At 40.3% G+C, this 18,905-nt stretch overlaps 1 protein-coding gene across 1 annotated transcript in view; it reads right to left on the bottom strand.

Annotated features, from left to right (window-relative positions):
* The window catches only part of bsnb (bassoon (presynaptic cytomatrix protein) b), a 57,983-nt gene that overhangs the window by 13,283 nt on the left and 25,795 nt on the right, over window positions 1–18,905 (bottom strand). The window contains exon 4 of the mRNA XM_070846676.1: window positions 968–1,774. Within this exon, the coding sequence (XP_070702777.1) occupies window positions 968–1,774 (807 nt within the window). The remainder of the gene's footprint in view (window positions 1–967; window positions 1,775–18,905) is intronic.

Genomic DNA, 18,905 nt, shown 5'->3' on the forward strand with positions numbered 1-18,905 from the left:
CTGAATAGAGTTTTTATTTTTACTTGTATATAATATAACTTTATTTTGTAGTTTATTAAAGCAATTGATCATATTCCACTGATTTGGGTTGAGTCTGCCTTTAAAAGTTATGTACACACAGATGGATAAATACACTGACACAGAGTGAATATAACAGACAGTTGAACATACAAACATCTACAGACAAATGTCATTTGGTTACATGCTTGATTGCTATCTTTGACGCATTCTTCATTGCATTCTTCGAACCGTTGAAGAATCAAGAACATGCTTAGAATGCTTAAAATATCATCACAAAGTGTCACATTAAACAAAAAGCTTGCGTTTGATTAAAAAAAAATGTACAAAACCAGACAGAGAAATGGGAGTACAAGCTGAAGATATGGAACGAAAACTGAGTCAACCATGATGTTGATGAAGGTGATGATGATGATGACGAGGATGATAGGAATAAGGATATTATGACAATGAAGAAATGTATATTGATAGGAAATTACTTAAAGCTAGGCAGGATATGATGAAACATGTTATTATTACTATTATATTAGTGATAAAAGTACAAGATCATAATATCAGCTACTGACTAACTTTAATAATTACAACAATAATAAACAATAATATAAAAATGATGACCCTGGAATGATTGAATTGCTGATTATGAAGAAGGAATAGAAGAAAAAGAACAGGAGTCCAGATTAGAGATAAAAGATAAAGAACAGACACGTTAACTACACAAGTAAATAATACTGACCAAAATGAAAATATAACTACAAGAAGAAGAATAAAAGACGAGCTAGAGATAATATGATGGCGGCGACAACAGCGATGTGGAATGAATGATTATAATGATTATGATTTGATGGTAATGATTCTGAGATATGGTGACAATTATTTAGATGGAGCAAAAAAAATCGAAATGGTGAATCAAGAGTAACAGATGAAGGCGAACAAGTTGCAGGTAGCTCACTTCATGGTGTCTTGACTTCTGTGCATCTTCAGCTATCTTCATGTCTTTTGGTGAAGTGACAGTCTCTGACAATGCCTTCTTTGGTGAGGCCTTGACATCTTCTTTTAGAGATTTAGATGTGACTTTAGTCTTCTCCTGGCTCTGCGGCTGTTTGCGGACCTGGTTGTTACCTGTGGATTTAGACTGAGTAGGTGCTGTTTTGGGGGTAGGAGAGGCCTTGGTATGGCTGGGTACGGCTTTACCAGGGGTGGATGATGCTTTGGCACCAGGAGGGTGAGAAGGCCCCTTGGTCTGAGCAGCGGGCTGAGGAGATCCCTTTGTCTGAGTGGGCCCTTTGGCCTGGGTCTGGCCCTTTATTTGGTTAGACTGAACAGGGCCCTTACTTTGAGCATGTGATTGATTAGGACCTTTAATTTGAGGTCCCTTACTCTGAGCTGTGGGTTGTGCTGGACCCTTAGTTTGGGAAGGTGGCTGAGTTGAACCCTTAGGTTGAGGAACAGGTTGGGCAGAACCCTTGGTTTGAGGGGAAGCTTGGCTTGGCCCTTTGGTATGAGGGACAGGCCCAGCCTGTTTCACAGGAGAGATAGGGCCACTTACTTGGGCACCCGGTGGTTTCTGTTGTTGTTGAGGACCTGTGGGCCGAGGCCCTGAGAGTTGATTGGGTCCTTTCTGCTGAGGTGGTTGTTGATTGGCTGGAGCAGGTGACCGGGGGGACCCCACGGGCTGTGCAACAGGAGCTGCAGTATCTCCCAAGTTTCCTGACAGAGCCCTCTGCGTCTGGCAGTTCAAGCATAGCCATTCTTTCTTCTGAAATCAAGCACAAAGAGAACAAGAATTAGCAATGTTAAAATTCAATAATCAGACAAAAGTACATAGTTTCTGGTACAGTAACTCTGTGATTCATGTACATTATTTAGAAAAACAAAATACTACAACTCAGTTTTCTTTGTGTTACCGGGATGCCACCTGGTGCCAACTATAAACAAAAAGGCAATCTGAATGAATACACCAAGTATGTTCAACATTGGTGTTTAGTATGATATTGACACTGTCTCAAAACATTATTTACTTATTATTAATGATGATTGATAAGTACAGACATATAAATGTGTCTGTTAGATAAATAAATTAAATCAGAAAGTTGTTTCTTTACAAGCGGTTATGAAGTGCCAAGGACTCAGTATAGCGAGTCTGAACAACTGAATATTTGAAAGCCTGTCCAAACAAGGCCTTTCATCTCTTCATGAAGACTTAATCATTTGACAACATTAAGCACTCTCAAACAGGGTACACAGAGGAAGAGTGCTGTGAATACAAATTAACACATCTGTTATTAGAATTGGTGTGTGGGGGGGGGGGCGCAACTGTCATTAGACCTTTTATGGAGCCTACAGCAAACCTTCTATCTGCAAGAGTAGGATTTGTCCTTCACGGTCATCCTCACTGATCCCTGTGTTTGGAGGTAGTTATAGATTCTGCTAAAAATCTAGAAACCCATCCAAGACAGGATATTAACATAAACAGATTCAATTTCAGGTCAATGCAGCAGATCGATGAAGCTGCTCAATGGCATGAAACGGTTATATTACAGGTTATGAAAGCTGAAAAGAGAGGTGGCGGCACCATGTTTGAAACACAGCCCTCCATTTCTATGATAATGATTTGTGCCTGAGGCTTGAAGGGGGAGCGTTCTTGTGTCACAGACTCATACAACAAAACAAATAACCTCATAAACACCTCTATTGCTGATTACCATCTGCCCAATAAATAATTTCTTTTATTGGTGTCATACCTCAAAAGCTTAAACACAGAAGATGGAATTCACTAACATGCCCAGAAACAGCTAATAAATAAAAACAATGCAGGTGTTCAATGACAGTATCAGAGGACATCTTTACTGTGGTCCAAACACTCAAGCTGCCAGAGAAGGTTGCAAATAAATGATTTATTTTTTTCAAATGCCCGTATATTTTCCTCCTATTGCATCTACCAAATACAGTCAGTATTCATGGAAGTTACTGGGATTTTCTTCACTTTTGTCACATATCTGTCATGGTGGATTGTCTGACAAAGAATTATGTGCCTGAATAATCTCAATGAGAGAGAAAAGCCTACATTACAAGCAAGACAAAGAGAGAAAGACAGAGAGTGACAATCATTTAGTCAACAAGGAACATTTTAACACCACGAAAGGGATCTTAATCTAGAGACGGCAGAGATGAGCGTTTGACCGACAAGTCTCAAGTGATAAGGTCTGGCTATGGGACACAGTCTGTCTTCTTTTTTCACTTCGTACCGACCCTGTGTGGAGACATCGATCAGGCTCTGTGTGAGTGAGAGATTGATTATTTGTTCTTCGACGGGCTCCTTGTGTGTCCCCTGGATTCTTGTAGAAAAAAGAGTTTATCTCACTGCCCACGATGAAAGGTGAATGCAAACCATCACAGGCCACTTCTACTATTCGTCCAGTAAAACCGATTTGAATATACAAACACTGCTCAAACACTTGCTGATGTGGGTGGTAAGAGATCAAGCTACAGCTAATTTAACACACATGAGGATGGAAAAAGGAAAAGATAAAGAGGAGGAGGATGGAAAGAAGAAGGTGGTTATAGAATAATGATGATGATAAGAGAGAAGAGAAAAGGGGGTGCTGAAGATTGATGATATTACTGTATATTGATTAAATCAATAGATGCCTATCAATCAAAAGTAAATTGCTATTTATATGAGGCCACTGCAGATAGCATGTTTGCCCAGGTTTGGTTTCAGGTAACTTCATTATATTCATAATCAATTAATTTGCCAATTTTCTCAAAATTAATTGATTGATTGACATTTGAGAAGTTGGGACCATCAAATGTTTGTAACTTTTGCTTTAAAAAATTACTCAAATCATTAATTGATTATCAAAATAGTTACTGATTCATCCTCTGTCAGTCAGTTGATTGATTCATTGACAAATTGTTGCAGCGCTTGGTTTGCTTGCAAGATGCTAGAAGTTTTTCACTGGCTGGCTTAGTTTGTAAAACAGACAATAAAACAGCAGCCTGTTGTGAGTGAGAGGGTGCTGAGACTCAACCCCTTTGGATTAATACAAAATGCTGATGAATTCAGCTTTTGGTACCTGTAGACATTAACTGTTCTTCTGTTAAATACAACTCAATTAGGGTCCTTATGCAACATGAGTGTTAAATTATGCAACTCCCTCGTTTAGAAATTATGCCATTTGAATAATGAGTACTGTGAAAATATGCAGTTGAGTTAGGATGATGCTGCAGCAAGCTAAGGAATAGTGTGGGCAGCTACAACATTTTTCAGCATAAATTGTGATAAAATAATAGCCTGGTAAACACTTGATAAACACTTTAAAAACCTTTTAATGACAGCAAAAACCACACTAACTGTGAGAACTATACTATTTTTACCTTTACCCACTATTCCTAAATACAATAACCACCAAAACCAAATGTAATAGCACACAGTTTAAAGACAGATATGGTGGTTTTTACAGATACTCTTTCCCTTCCTTTCTTAACGTGCCTAAATCCTACAGGAATCTGTTGTGTCTCATCTGAGACCATGAGGCATGGATGGAGCCATTGGCATGCCAAACAGACAGACTTGCTTTGTTTTCATCTCTCTCAAGTGCTCTACTGAGAAGCTATATATAAACAGGTGCAGTACTCTCAGAACTAGCCATCTGTGCTGCTTCTTTCACATGTAAAAAAAATATTGTGCAGAAGTGTCAGAGACAAGCGTCTGTATATTTATGGACAGCCAGTGCACACTGGGACCGAGGGAAAAATACTGAAGCTATGCTAAAGTATAGACAGAGAAGACATGTGTGTGTATAGTATTCAAAAACATGCATGCATATGATCACATCATCATCCGATAAAAAGAAACTCCAGCCCCTGAAGTCTCCACTCACTTCCAACTTCCTCAAAATCAGAAGAAATCTGCTTTTACTATTTTTTTGGGCATGTTCATAATAGCAGAATTTGATTAGATACCCAAATTAGATACTAATGAACATTTTTCTCCCACAAAGAAGCTTTTTTCCTGTCATTTTGGCACCGCCAAACACCCCTCTTTGCTCCTGAATCAGCATAACATCACTGCGTGGGTGAAAGGGAGAGAGGAGCAAGGCCAAACCGGAGCTGGGGGTAGCAAATTATTCATGTAGAGTGCTTTAGCTTGTACAGCAGTGAGCGATGTGGGCTGTGCTTCCCACCTCTACCCACACTGTGCGGAGAAAATCAGGTCCGTATAAAAGGCTGAGTCTTTGCGCTTCTGAGACAGGCCTTTAATGCACCCTGAAAACAGAGCAACCAATTCAGTGTGGCAGTCCCCTTCTACTTTTTAACTGCCCTCGGAAGAGCGGCACTTCAAACAGCTCAATACATAGAAATTACACTACAGCCAAAACTACAAAAGAGACAGATAATTAAATGTTTTCTTCAAGCAGAACATAATTATTTTTGAAATTTTTTTTTGTTTTTCCAACATTCAAGAAAGAGACTCAGCTGTGTACTGATGTTTTTTTTTTTTTTATCACTCACTGGATATCTCACTTTTTGTGCTTTGGGGGATTCGTTGTGTGTGTATTGGTCTACTGTACGTGTGTGTGGCACAGTTGTGTGGCGGCAGCAGTCTCTGTTTGTTAGTGAGATCATCCTGTTAGTAAACTGGTAACCTCATTAAATGGCAGGAGGTTAACACTGTCTGCTCAGTGGACAGTGTACTTATCCTTGGCTCTGAACTGTAACTCAGATGAGGCTGACAGGACTACACACTGACTGTAATCTATCAATTACACTTGAATCACTCGTTGTCTGCTCTTATCCACTGCAACATGTAATGAATCAACAACAGTGGTGGTTTTCAGCATCCAGTTTGAAGACATTTGGGCAGAACACATGATTTTTGAACACAGGGACTGAACCTGCAACAGACTGCCATCAACATGTTTATTGCATCTTTAACCAAAATGTGTCAAATTGAACAGTTCAAGTTTGACTTGAAACTTTTAGGACCTTGCACAAGAGAGTCACAGAGAAAACTGGGTGGCAAGCTAAAGCCTACTGAACCCACTACAATAAGGCCAGAACTACACTACATCGGCAACAGGCCAGTCTAATGTTTTTGCCATTATATCAACTAGTTACAGCTATTTTTAAAATATATTATTGTACCTGTGAAAATTAATAACTCTGTGGTGTCCCTGAGAGCAGAATGCATTGCATCTTCCCCAATTTGACAACACATAATGTATGCAGCAACAGAATGCACTGCAAACACAACCAAAGAAATGCACTGAAGATGACTTCCCATGATTAGTCCTGAAAAGTGAGATGATGATTTAAATGTATTTCAGTTTTAACATTCTGATTGTATGATTGAGATATTATCAGAATCAGAATTCCTTTAATAATCCCCAGGGGGAAATTGCTTTTTGTTACACACAGCTCCAAAAAGAATAAGAAAACACTTAAATCTCAAAGTAAATATATAGATATATAAAAATATGTATTAAAAATTATTACACAGAGGTAAATTATTGCACCAGATGAGTCCAGAGTCTCATCATATATAAACAATATGTACACTCAGTGCAGTGAGGAATTGTATAGTTTGATGGCCACAGGCAGGAATGATTTCCTGTGGTGCTCTGTAGTGCATTGTGGTACAATCAGTCTAGTGCTGAAAGAACTCCTGTGTCTGACCAGCATGTCATGGAGTGGGTTGGACACATTGTCCAAGATGGCTCCCACTTTGTGAAGCATTCTCCTCTCTGACACCACCGTCAGAGGGTCCAGCCTCACTCCCACAACGTCACTGGCCTTGCGGATCAGTCTGTTCAGTCTGTTGTTGCAGACATAGTATAAAGTGTCCCCTTGAAACAGGGTTTTTAGCCTCAGTGTCAGTTTTTCTGTATTTTATGTTTACTCTATTTGCTTATGTTGTCTGTGTATTGTTATGACGTGTGTATTTGGTTGTGTTGTCAGTATTTGCACCTTGTTTCTGAGCTCTACATTGATTATTCTGCATATGTGCTGTCAAATTAGTGAAGATGGTTATGGGGGTGTTATTGTAGCAGCAAAAAAATCTAATTCTAGAAATATATATCTGAAGCCTATTATGTGGTGAATTGTAAAGCTATTCCAATAATTTTTTTCACAGCTGTACATTAAGTTGTAAACATTATACCACATCACCAGAAAATGATCTTAACAGTATGGTTTCCATCAAGTTTGAATTGTAAAGAAGTGCAGTTGAAGCATACAGTAAATGTTCGGTGTCTCTGACTCAATAGCAAATGTGAATTCTGCTTTGGGAACATTTGCATTTCAGTTGAGAAGGTACCAAGAGTGGAGCTGAGAGAGCAGTTAGTGAGTGAACCTGAATCTGCTCCATCCAGTGAGCTCACAGCCGGAAAAGCTGCCCTTTCACTGTCAAAATAATGAGAGATTGAACACTGCAGGTTACCACAAAGAAAAGGTCAGAGAGATTGATCCCATTCTCACAGATTGATCTCACTCTCAGAGGAGCTTGCTGAGATTTTACAACCGTGATCACTCACACAATGTGCGAAGGCATGTGTGCACGTATGTGTGTGTATGTGTGTGTATAAAACCTAAGTGCGTGTGTGTGTGCACGACTGCACATACATGCATTTGATGAAGGAATGTGCCATCCTGCCTTATAATGCAACCATGTTTACTGTCTGTCTCAATTTGGAATGACTCAACAAAGGCAAAAAAAAATGCTAAAATGTAATGAAACAAAAAAAGACAAGCACTCAAAAGTAACTGGTGAACTCCAGGCTATAAAAGGTGTTCTTGAAATTGTAAAAAAAAAAAAAAAAAAAAAAGACAATGATGAAGTAGAAAAAGAAGCCAACTCACTTCAGGCAAGCTTGCACAGGGAAGGAACAATTTAAATGCAAGCCCCTACAGAATGGTCGGAGTGCTCATCAATCAATTTCATACAAACACCTCACAAGATATCACAGCAATAAAAACATGAAAATAGTCTGAAATGAATTACATTATTTGAACATGGATACACTAAAGCATCAAATTTAAATCCACAATAACTTTTTGCCATTTGGGGGCAGCAAAACAATAAAGTTTCCAGTCCCATTTATTTGAATTCATGTTTCAGGCTAATTGGCAAATATAAGTTTTAACTCTAGTTTGCCCTCCAACAACAGTTGAAATATGTGGATGCTTACCTGCTAAATATGTCCACCAGCTCGTCACTGACTTTGTCTGTCTGCACACTGTCACATACTGTAGTCATTTACTTGTTCCAACATGTTAGAACTGCCTCTTAGTAAATCCAATTTAAAAACCAACAACATAGTCATTTGAAACTGTATATCATCTTTTGAGTAATACTGAAGTAGTGATTGCTTTGTCTTTGCATACATTATAAACTCCCAGTGGGCTGGTGACACCACCTTCAAGATGAATTGCAGCTACACAGTCTGTCTTGATGTCTGTATGAGAAGAGGTGGCTACAGGAAAACTAAGGCCACCACTAAGAATCCCTCCAGTGGAAAAAAATACTATACTGCACGTCACACCATCACACCTTTTTCTTTACAGGGTTCAAATAAAAGTTTAACAGCTCAACTCAGAGTCCTGATCATGAAGCAAAGATAGTCTATTTTTTAGTTACAACCATGAGGTAAAGGGCAAAATGAACAAAAGTAATGGTTATCAGAAGTGTGCCCAGGTAACTGACCTACAGAGCCAAACTGCTGGTGAGACAAGAATATCACGAAAGGCTTTAACACTTCCTTCCCATGGAGGGAGCCAGAGAGTGCAGAATTTCATCTGAAGCCCTCTGGGAGCATACACACCCACACAAGAACATGAACACGGCGCATAGAAAAACAAACACTCGAGTCCGATTCAAGCATCCTGCTATATATTGCACTTGGAGTAGGCTGCATATTCAACACCAACCTTTTTAATGTAATTTTAGCTCCAATTACCTGCACTATTGGTGGTCGCACTCCCCTGCCCCACTTTACCTCTGGCACACACACATACACACCAGTTTGGTATGTGTGAGAGTGCAAAACACATGTGCAAGCAGACACACTGTGTGTAACCTACACAAATTCAGTACTTCCCTCTCACTGTCAGTCAGCTCACAGCAAGAGTCTGTCCCCCGCATGGGTTCTCTGCCAGGAAGCAGACCACAAGCTGTGAGCAAGAAATGTCAGCTGTCATTAAACGCCGTCATATACCTCACAGAGACATAATATTTTAAGTACTCATTACCATGAAGGAAAGAAAGATCTCTTCTCACTAAGTTGTAGTTTTTTTGCCACTGTATGAATCCCTAATGTAAAAGAAGAGGCAGTTTTAAACAAACAGCTACAAACTTTCTGTGAGGAAAGTGAAACGTGACAGCAATGCATGTCAATATTAAAGCAACACTGTCACGCATCATGTGTAATCCTCTCCCCCAAAGTTTTACTTCTAAATGTCAAACTTTGTCTATCCTCCCTCTTACATGAATTAGCCCAAAATAAATCAACAATAGCTTTCACATCTTTCCCATCAGGAAAGCCTTGGTAATTACCCAAAATGTAATTTTTTTTTTTGACAATGCACAACAAAAGCTATGGCGTACGTCAACCTTCACAGTAAGAACAAAAAAACTAAAACAGAAGAGGATATCTACGTAACAACAAAGGCAGAAATCATCATAATAATCCTTCAACTTCTGTGTCTCACAGAGATTAATGAGGCATACGACAGAGGAGGTCATAATTAATTCGTAACAAGTGAAGGTCAGGGGAGCAGAGGGTCAGTGTGAATTATTAACTACCACGTGCAAAGGGGCGCGCTGCCAAGCAGGTGTGAAAGGGGTGAGTTTAAGGTGAATGGGGAAATATGTCACACACAGTTTGGTGCCCAGACATGGAGACACACTCAGACCTTTTATACCAATAAAGGAGCAAAGGAACACCTGAACACACTGCATGGATATAAACAAATAAATAACTGATATGAACGCAACAGTAGCAGACACAGTTTACATTCAACCAAAATAAAATTCAAGACAAATAACCATACTCACTGTATCACAGTCTCTTTCAAGGCATTAATATTCACAATGAGAATCGAAGATCAGCAGAGCAGGTTACTCAATTAAAGCCCTATTAGAGCCCTTTAAACCACCGTATCCATTTCTATTATGCACAGTCTGAATGAACAGTGGTTTAAGACTACCAAGTGCACAGTGCGAAGCGTGAGCGAGCACATGTCACAGTAGTGTGCCAGGCCGTGCCACGCCACACCGCGGCTGTGACAGGTCGCTAGGAGTCAGCAGGTATATAGGTCAATCCCCTGGGACTCCTTCAATGGTGACACGTGGTCAGGACTGTGGATTAGAGAGGAAATGAAGGATCATCCACTGAGCAAGCAGGACTCAATTACAGTCACAGTCACTCATATAGTTCCACCCAGCGCATTCAAAATAAATGTACTAAATAAAGTAGATGATCCTCAAAGTAAGCTTTGAGTATCTCCACAATGGATTGCTCTGAATAAATATGACTCCTTCTTCTACTTCAGGGTCAGTTGTTTTCAAAAACAGTGGCATGTTCAATAGACCAACCTGCAGGCAAGCAAGTGAATTTTCTGAGTAGTAACTGAGATCACTTTTATTGGAATAAATCAAATCAGTTAGAACAAGGTCACAGTGAAAGCATGAAGAGTCTTGTCCAAAAAAGCTATTCAGATTCAAAACATCAGAATTGATAAAAATCTATAGAAAATAACATTTTTTTTCCAAAAATGAGAAGCGTAACATGATAAAATTCAATTTTTCTAATTTAATATGTAGAACTGTGAAATGTAAATTCAGTTTACTGCTAAGTAAAATGTCCTTTTATGTACATGCTTTGCAAACCAGCCTCTGCACATAGCAGCTCCAGTGCTCCACTAGGGGCTATGTAACACTGCTCTTGGGCAAAGCACACTTTGAGTGACGCTTGAATGCTAACATCAGCATGCTAATTATGCTAATTATACCTATTTTTAGTAGGTATAATGTCTACCATGTTCGCCATCCTCGTTTAGCATCTTAGTATGCTCACATTTGCTAATTAACACTGATCAGCTGAGGCTGGACAACAGTGACAACAGTGTGTCATCTGCCATTAAGAGTGTGTGTCTCTGCTGTCCCTGCAGGTCCTGGGTAGCAGGGTCAGGTCATGTTTTATGCTCTTTGTTTACTTATTCTGTCTGTTTCTATTTTCTTCAACGGGGGCAACAGGTGCCCTCTTTTTGCCCAACACAGAGGGGCCGATCACATGAGTGTGAGAGTCCTGCCTCAGTAGTGGGCTGTCCATATATGAATAAGACACTGTGTGAGAAGCGCAGACGTCCAAGTGATCCCACAAGATCATTTAGACAGTAATCTGTAAAGGAATCTGCAGCCGTCTCCATAGGAATAAATCTGCAAATATAGCGTATATGGAAAAATGTACAATTTATATTTTTTAAAATCTAACTTTTATTTAAAAGCTTCGAAAATTAAACACAAATCCAATTAAAAAGTTCCAAGTGAAATTCCCAATACCATTATGTGAAGGATTTCATCTTGGAAACAACCTAAATGGCACTTTACTCAAGAGTTGTTTAAATCTATGAAAATAACCAGTACCACATCACCATCATATAAGAGGTACTAAACTACTAAACAAGGCATATGCAGTAATAACTCTAATCCATCGCCTCCACCATGTCTAAATATAACTGAATCTTTAAGAGAGATACTGTAGATCCACCTCCTTCATTTCTCAAAGAAATGAAACCTGTCCTAGAGGACAAAAACAATCCAATATCCCACTTCACACAGTTCAGGACCTGTAAGACAGGATCCAAGGAAGCTGTTCTGAAGGCAAACAGTGGTATTTAACTTTTTCTTTAGTTGCTATTGTCTTATTGTAAACCTTTTAGCTCAGCTCTGCTGATTTGCCTAGAAAATATTCAAGATAAACTGCAACGTTGATCCCTCTGCAATCTTGCTTAAAAAGCACCCAGAGCACACAGCACACAGCTCAGCTTAGTTTAGTGAATGCACCACTCTCTGTGGTCAAACTGTCTGCTGCAGTCAGTATACTAACGAGTCTTTGATGGGTCTTATTTTCACCTTCCTACACTACCTTCCACATTGATTGTACAGTCATATTTCCTGACTCATTCACTGTTCTCCATGTTTTCTGGCTTTAATCATTATACAGGCAAGATGGTAGACACAGAATGCCAGGTTGGCTGAATGAGATTAAGTCAGATGTATGCACAAGTCAATTCTAGTATAGTTTGTCTGCAGCTTCATACGGAGGGTGGGTGATGCCACAGGCAATTTGTTCACTCCCATGGACACACAGGAAGATTAAACAGGCAGATCTGCATTTTGCAAAACTCCCACAAGGCGAGAAACGGAATAAAGGCGGTGGTGGAAACAAAAGTCGTACCTCTAAACATACATCTGTCTTCCAAAATGTTAATCAAGCTGCAGTCGCACAAACCTATTTTACACTGTGGTTGGCAGCCAAGCCCAAACAAGCCATGTGTCTCGTTGCATACGTCTGTCCCGAGGACAATTTAATCAGGCTGTCTCTTCAGCCCTGTTTTATTTTAGATGAGTTTCTAATACTCCTGCCAGGCAAATCTACAGCTATCAGCCAAGCAAATACAATTCATGTATCTCACATTTGTCTTTTAGACAAGTTACTCAAGCTGTAACCTATCACCAGCGTCTATTCAGATGACTGCTTTACCGGAACAGGCCCAGCAAAAACACATGTCTTCTAATGCTGCACTAGTCTTTCAAACACTAGTTAGCAAGTCTGTAGGGCAGCATGGGCATCTCAACATCCTGTGATTAAGTGTAGGACAGATAAGCAGTGAACAGTGAGTGAATAATCTACTGTACAAAATGTCAATTAAAGACAACAGTAGTTACAGGACTGTGGTCACACACAAATGAAAAAACTGATCTAAAATCTGTACAGCATTATTTACACAGTAAGATTAGAAATGAAAAAGTCTTGTGTGAGCGTGTCAAATGAATTAAAACATATGACCAATGACACATAGATGTATTACTAACACTGAAAGGAAATTGACCAGTCTTGCAGAGAATTAATATTCTTTAACACCCTTTAAAATGTCAAATATGATTTCTATGTAATGTTGTATAATAATTAGTAAATGCAAAACAACCAAAGCCACAGTTTATAAAAAGTATTATCTATGAGTTTAACACAGCTAATGTGCTTCATTGGGACTGTGGGGGTATGGTTTGATCACATTTGATTGACAAACCACAACTGTCACCATGTTTGATCCAAATGTTGCTAACTCCTGATTGGTGCACATCGATGTGTGACATCATGGTCCCGCCCACTTCAATCCATTGAGAAGAGCTCAGATAAAAACACAGAAACCTCTCATGTGAAATATCCAAACTATTGTAACTTTAGTATAAAAAAATGTGATCATGTGGGACCTCATTGCTCATTGTATAGGCATACAGTGACTTAAACATGTACAGGGGCTATTCAAGTAATTTAAGATGTCGACATGTCCATAGGAAATATATTCCATTACACTTCTTTGCACAGTCGAGACCAAAAAATCCCTGTATGTGTTGGTTTGTGAAGTAAGGTGTTTGTAAGAATGCAGCTAAATGACAGTGATCGAGTGAACCCATTAAGGACTGTTACACTTCCTTTGGTTGTTATTGTGTCACGCCCCCAGCAGTAAACTAGACTGGTAGTGGGGCCCCAGTGTCTTCACCTATGGAAGCTGTGGAAGAACATCTCTCCAGCTGATTGTAAGGCTGCTTTTGTTGCTGCTGCTGCTGCTGCTGCTGTTGTTGTTGATGACAGGTCGCTGATCAGAGCAGGAGCCCAGACCCTCACTGAATGATCTGGTCATCTCCACTGCTGCCTGACAGCTGCAGCACTGAGAAGATTAGCAAGGGGTTAAACGTAATATCTGAGTGATCAGTGAGCTTTATCTCTTTCATTTTGTCTCTCAATCTCCTGCCCCCTTTCATTATAGCTCTCCCTCTGTGTCTGGCTGTGTTGTTTTGTTCCCCTGACATACAACTACACGTCTCCGGTCCATAATCTCACATTTGTGTTGCCAGCCTTTTAGTATTTGCAGCCTCTAAGCACACTCAGCTAACCCCCTCCTTCATTCCTAATGCCAGCATTAGAGAGTAGTGGCATGCCTGAGGTGCTGCGGGAAAGAGAGAGTGGGAGCACCAATGAGGCGGGTGAAGTGATGTGTTGAGACAGGAGGGCCCCGTAGCAGGGGTGGGAGGACTGCTCCGCCCCACCTCTGAGACTCTGACAGTGGGGATAGACACAGCACTACCAGGGGCCCCTGGAGCATCGCTAAAGCTCGTTAGCATAGCCACCAGGCCTTGAAGATGATGAGTTCTGAAGAGGTGATTAAGCCAATGCTGAGGTCCCTTGTAGGCTTCAAAGCACATTCGGTCACAAGGTAGGAGAGGAAGGGCATTGGAAGACAGAACCACAGAGAAGAACTGGAGGGGTAATTCAAGTTCAATATGGTCACTGTGCTCCTAGATAGTCATTCATCAAAAGAGCTGATATTGCTGCTGGTGCAGGCAGGGCTTGGAACAGGTCGCGGTTGACCTCAAAGACATCTCATGAAAAATGAACAGAGGCTTAGCAGAATAAGGCACATACAATGCAATCCCAGTGTCAAAAGGCGCTAGTCATTGTACATTTTCCTCTCACCCTATTTCCTGTCAGTCTCAGGTTTAGTATCAGGAAGCAGTGGCAGCGACACAAAAAGTCTTAAAATGCACAAAAAAATGAGACTGGAATGAAAAAGCAGCTGTGGGAGCTTTACCCCGGATCTCTCAGCAGGTCTGTGATGTACAGGAGTTTAGACAAAGTGTATGCAACTCCGGCTCAGTCTGAGCCCAGAGCCTGCTGCCAAACATAGAGGTCCCAGAGAGGAGAGTGAGTGGCATTTAAGCCTCCAAACCAGCGAGCCATCTGTGCTGGGTGCCACATAATCTCAACAGGAAGCAGTCATTCCTGAACATCACATCATCTTCCTGTCTACCGCAGCACTGTCACGCACTGAATTTTATCAGTGAGAACACTGTGGCACAAAGACTTAGTGTATATTTGAATCATGTAATTTAAACTGAACATGTACCGCCTCATTAGAAATACAGGATTTAGCTGGAAAACCTCTGTTTTACCATTAGAGTCGATTCAACGCTAATATATTTATCAGACAAAGTCAAAATGGCATTGTCTCAGTTTAATCATCCAACAAGGCTTACTATTCTCAGATGGCACTTATTTGTGTGGGTGGATCTTTACAATGGTGTGTTGGGGTTAATCACCGTACTCGAGGGGATCACTACACTCCCTCAGCACGGATTAGAAACACTCTCGACTATTAGCTTCTTCCACAAGACCCCCACCACACAGACACACACACACGCACGTCTTTCTGTCTCTGTCTCTTTTTGTTGGTGTCTGTATCACCTCTTACAAATACTCTGTCTTATTATGTGCAGGGGTTTTAAAATGCTCGCCCTGCTGTTGCTGCTAAATCAACAGAGCGCAGACTGAATCAAGAGGGCTGAGTACCCGTGTTCCAATGTCAACTGCGAACGATTCAACCAGAAGTAATTGCCAATTCAATCAATGTGTCAACAGCAAGCAGTCCCCAACTAAGGCATGTAGACAGGAGAAAGAGGAATGCAAACAGAGGGAGAGGAGCACTGAAACGTGCAAAGAGAAGGAGGGTGCATGTGTAGATTCATCCTGACTACGGCTGAAACGAGAGAGACAAGACAACAACACAACCACAGTGTCACATTAAAGAATGTCAACGGGAACACTTTATGTGTCTGGCACATCAACTTAATCTGTGTAATGTAAGAGAGCTGCAAAACATTTGGGAAAGAAATATGGTACGAGCAACAATTAAATATTTCATAATAATCTATTCCTGCTTTTGGGATACTGGCAGTTTTACCGCGAGGTGAGTCACGATCACACAGATCAGCCAGTTAATAGATTTGAAATAAGAGCACGAAGGAAGTACAATGGTGTGTGTGTGGGTGCCCACATTATGTGCGAGTGTGTATGTGGGTGTTTACAGAGCTGCAAAATTTCTTACCTTAAAAACTACCAGATGCTACCATTAGCATTTTTAAATGGTGATCAGTAAAATAATTCAATATATGGATTGTTACATACATACATAAAGATGTAGTCTTTATTAACTACAGTTAAAACCATTTTTCGAGTCTGTATTCACAAAATAACCCGACACAATCATCAATCAACTCAAGTCCCTCTGTATGTAATTTGTTAGTCCCTTGGATTATGTTTCAGTGGGTGTGAATACATGCATTCTGGCATGCACAGCATGTGTAAGATGTGGGTGTTGTGAATCGGAATTCTTGCACCGGTACAATATGTGCACTGGCTTGTACTGTATAAGCACATAGCGCATGCAGCGCGAAGGAATATGGAAGTATTAAAAGGCTGCAAGCAGCTGATTGAGGCCGGGTGGGTGTTTGAATCTGTGATGGTGTACCATCATCACTTTGGGAGCAGCCAGGCTGAGCACGGCAGGCTTGGATGCATGATGCCAGCAGCCATCTGGCTTTGGATGGGACTCCTGAGGGAGACACAGGCTGGTGCCAACCTTCAGAAAACACTTCCAGCATGTTTGAGAAGGAGAATGACATGTTCATCTATACTGTGGCTCTGTGTGAGAGCAGCAACTGTGTTCCTGTAGAGCTGTGACACACTCACAAATACTACATGTTCTACATATGTTTGCTGTATGCCCAGTGTGTCCTTAAAGGCACTGCAGTCTCAAGCAATTTGTAGATCCGAGTGGAAAAGTACGAATTTTATCAAGAATTTCTGCAATTGAAGATATGGATTTAATCTGTGTGTAGCTCTCAGTAGCTGTTGGGTATAAGTGATCCTCCAGCTGAGTCAACATCATGGCCCATTTGTATAAAGAAGATAAAGAAGATATGTTTAAAAATTAAATGTAGTTTTAATGGGAACATTTTGTGAAACACAATGCTTTATCTGCAATTTCTCATTATCAGCATTTCATCATGGACTAACTGCATCCTGTGTTCTAGGCACATAAAAGTGAAGTGATATATAGTTTCTGCAGACAGCGTTACAGACTGTTAAAAGGTCTCTCTTTGCACAGTCTCTAATTGTAATTGCTTTGTCACAGCAGAGCATATTACAGAATGAGACGGTGAGAGTGCCCTTGTGTGTGTGCTTGTATGTGTGTCCTATAGATGTCTATGATATCATTATTACATAGAGTATGACTGCATGCTGGGAAAGATGACATAAGGAGCAGGTGGAAAAGAAATAATGAGTAATTTGAAGGTAAACACGTTGATGTAAACAAGTTAATCAAATGCTGGCCTTATTTCAGCTTTGTATTGTTTCTGGCAGACCAAATCTTTGTGATCAGGGACCAGAGGCAGGATAAACCACCACTGACCAATACTTTGTAAGCCAGTGATGTAAGCAACCTCGCCTGTCGAAATACGTTCACTTAAAGTTCGTGTTTTTGCCCTGATTGTTATTCGAAGTGTCTGAAAACATTACAGAAAGGATCCTTACAGAGATAGCTCTGTAAAATGCTTTTTGTTCAACCAAAAACAGCTGTTATATCTGTTCAAAGCCACTTGGCAAAAACTGTGATTGTACCTCACAGGAGTTGCTGAGATCTTAGTGTTTAAACACGTTAGTTTGGATTCAAACTAACTCTTCAAAACGCCACACAATAACACAAATAAGTGAATTGATCAAGTGACAGCGGACCAACAATGCCCATGTTCTGCAAGGTAAAATGACGGCTGAAGCGATCTACTAGACTGATTCCAAAATGTTTTACCTACCAGTCATTTTGTACCCAAAATAAGTAAAAGTAAGGCACAGGTTTATACTGGTTAATACTGGACTTGTCCTTTAATATGAGACAGGGTCTTGTTTGGAATATTAAAAGTTATTTTGGGGCTGAGGAGGTAAGTGTGTATGGAATAAAACCGAGTTCAAGAATATGTTGTTATGTTTGTTGTTTGTTATGAGACCAAATATATCTTCTGAAAATGTAAGTTGACCTTTTTTGCAAGTTTACAGCATTTAATTCCCAAAAAACTTCTCAAATACAACCTGATACTCCGCCTCATAACGACAGCTGCAGTAAAACTAACACATACCTGCACATAATGCATCTCTCCTCTCACGCACACGCATGTACATACGCACGTGCATCAACACACACTGACCTTATGTGACATGAGGAATCAAACACAGCTCTCTCACCGCTCCACACTGCATGTACTATTTATAATGTTCTCCCTGCATTATTGATGAGCTATGTTTTCTGTTTCTCTATACTTTTTCTACAGTTCTGTGAGAAATGCAGTCATTTTTACTAATGATCCACTCAGGGCCTCCTTCTCAGTACAAACAGGGGGCACACTTCTATATCATAATAATAGACACACACAGTCATATCAGCGCGCTCGCCCAGCCGTGGGAACGAAATGTTAGGCATATGGGAAAACTGGCAATGGAAGAATAATGTTATAGTCAGACTTCTGGGAACTGAAGCATAATGCATTGAGTCAAACACGCCTCCACCTGTATTTATAAAAAAAGGCCGTGCTAGAGCAAGGAAAGACAGAGCAATTCAGGAGTGAGGATTGACATGCAGTGCGCTGTAAATCAGATTGAGCAGCAGACACTCCAGTGAAAACATTTTATGTTCAATTTACAACCAAACTCAGGGGACGAGACAATGACACGAGGTTGGTTTTAATCTCCTTGAGAAGCATAATGGGGGAG

This window comes from Pempheris klunzingeri, chromosome 2, assembly GCF_042242105.1.
Source record: "Pempheris klunzingeri isolate RE-2024b chromosome 2, fPemKlu1.hap1, whole genome shotgun sequence".
Taxonomy (NCBI): Eukaryota; Metazoa; Chordata; class Actinopteri; order Acropomatiformes; family Pempheridae; genus Pempheris; species Pempheris klunzingeri.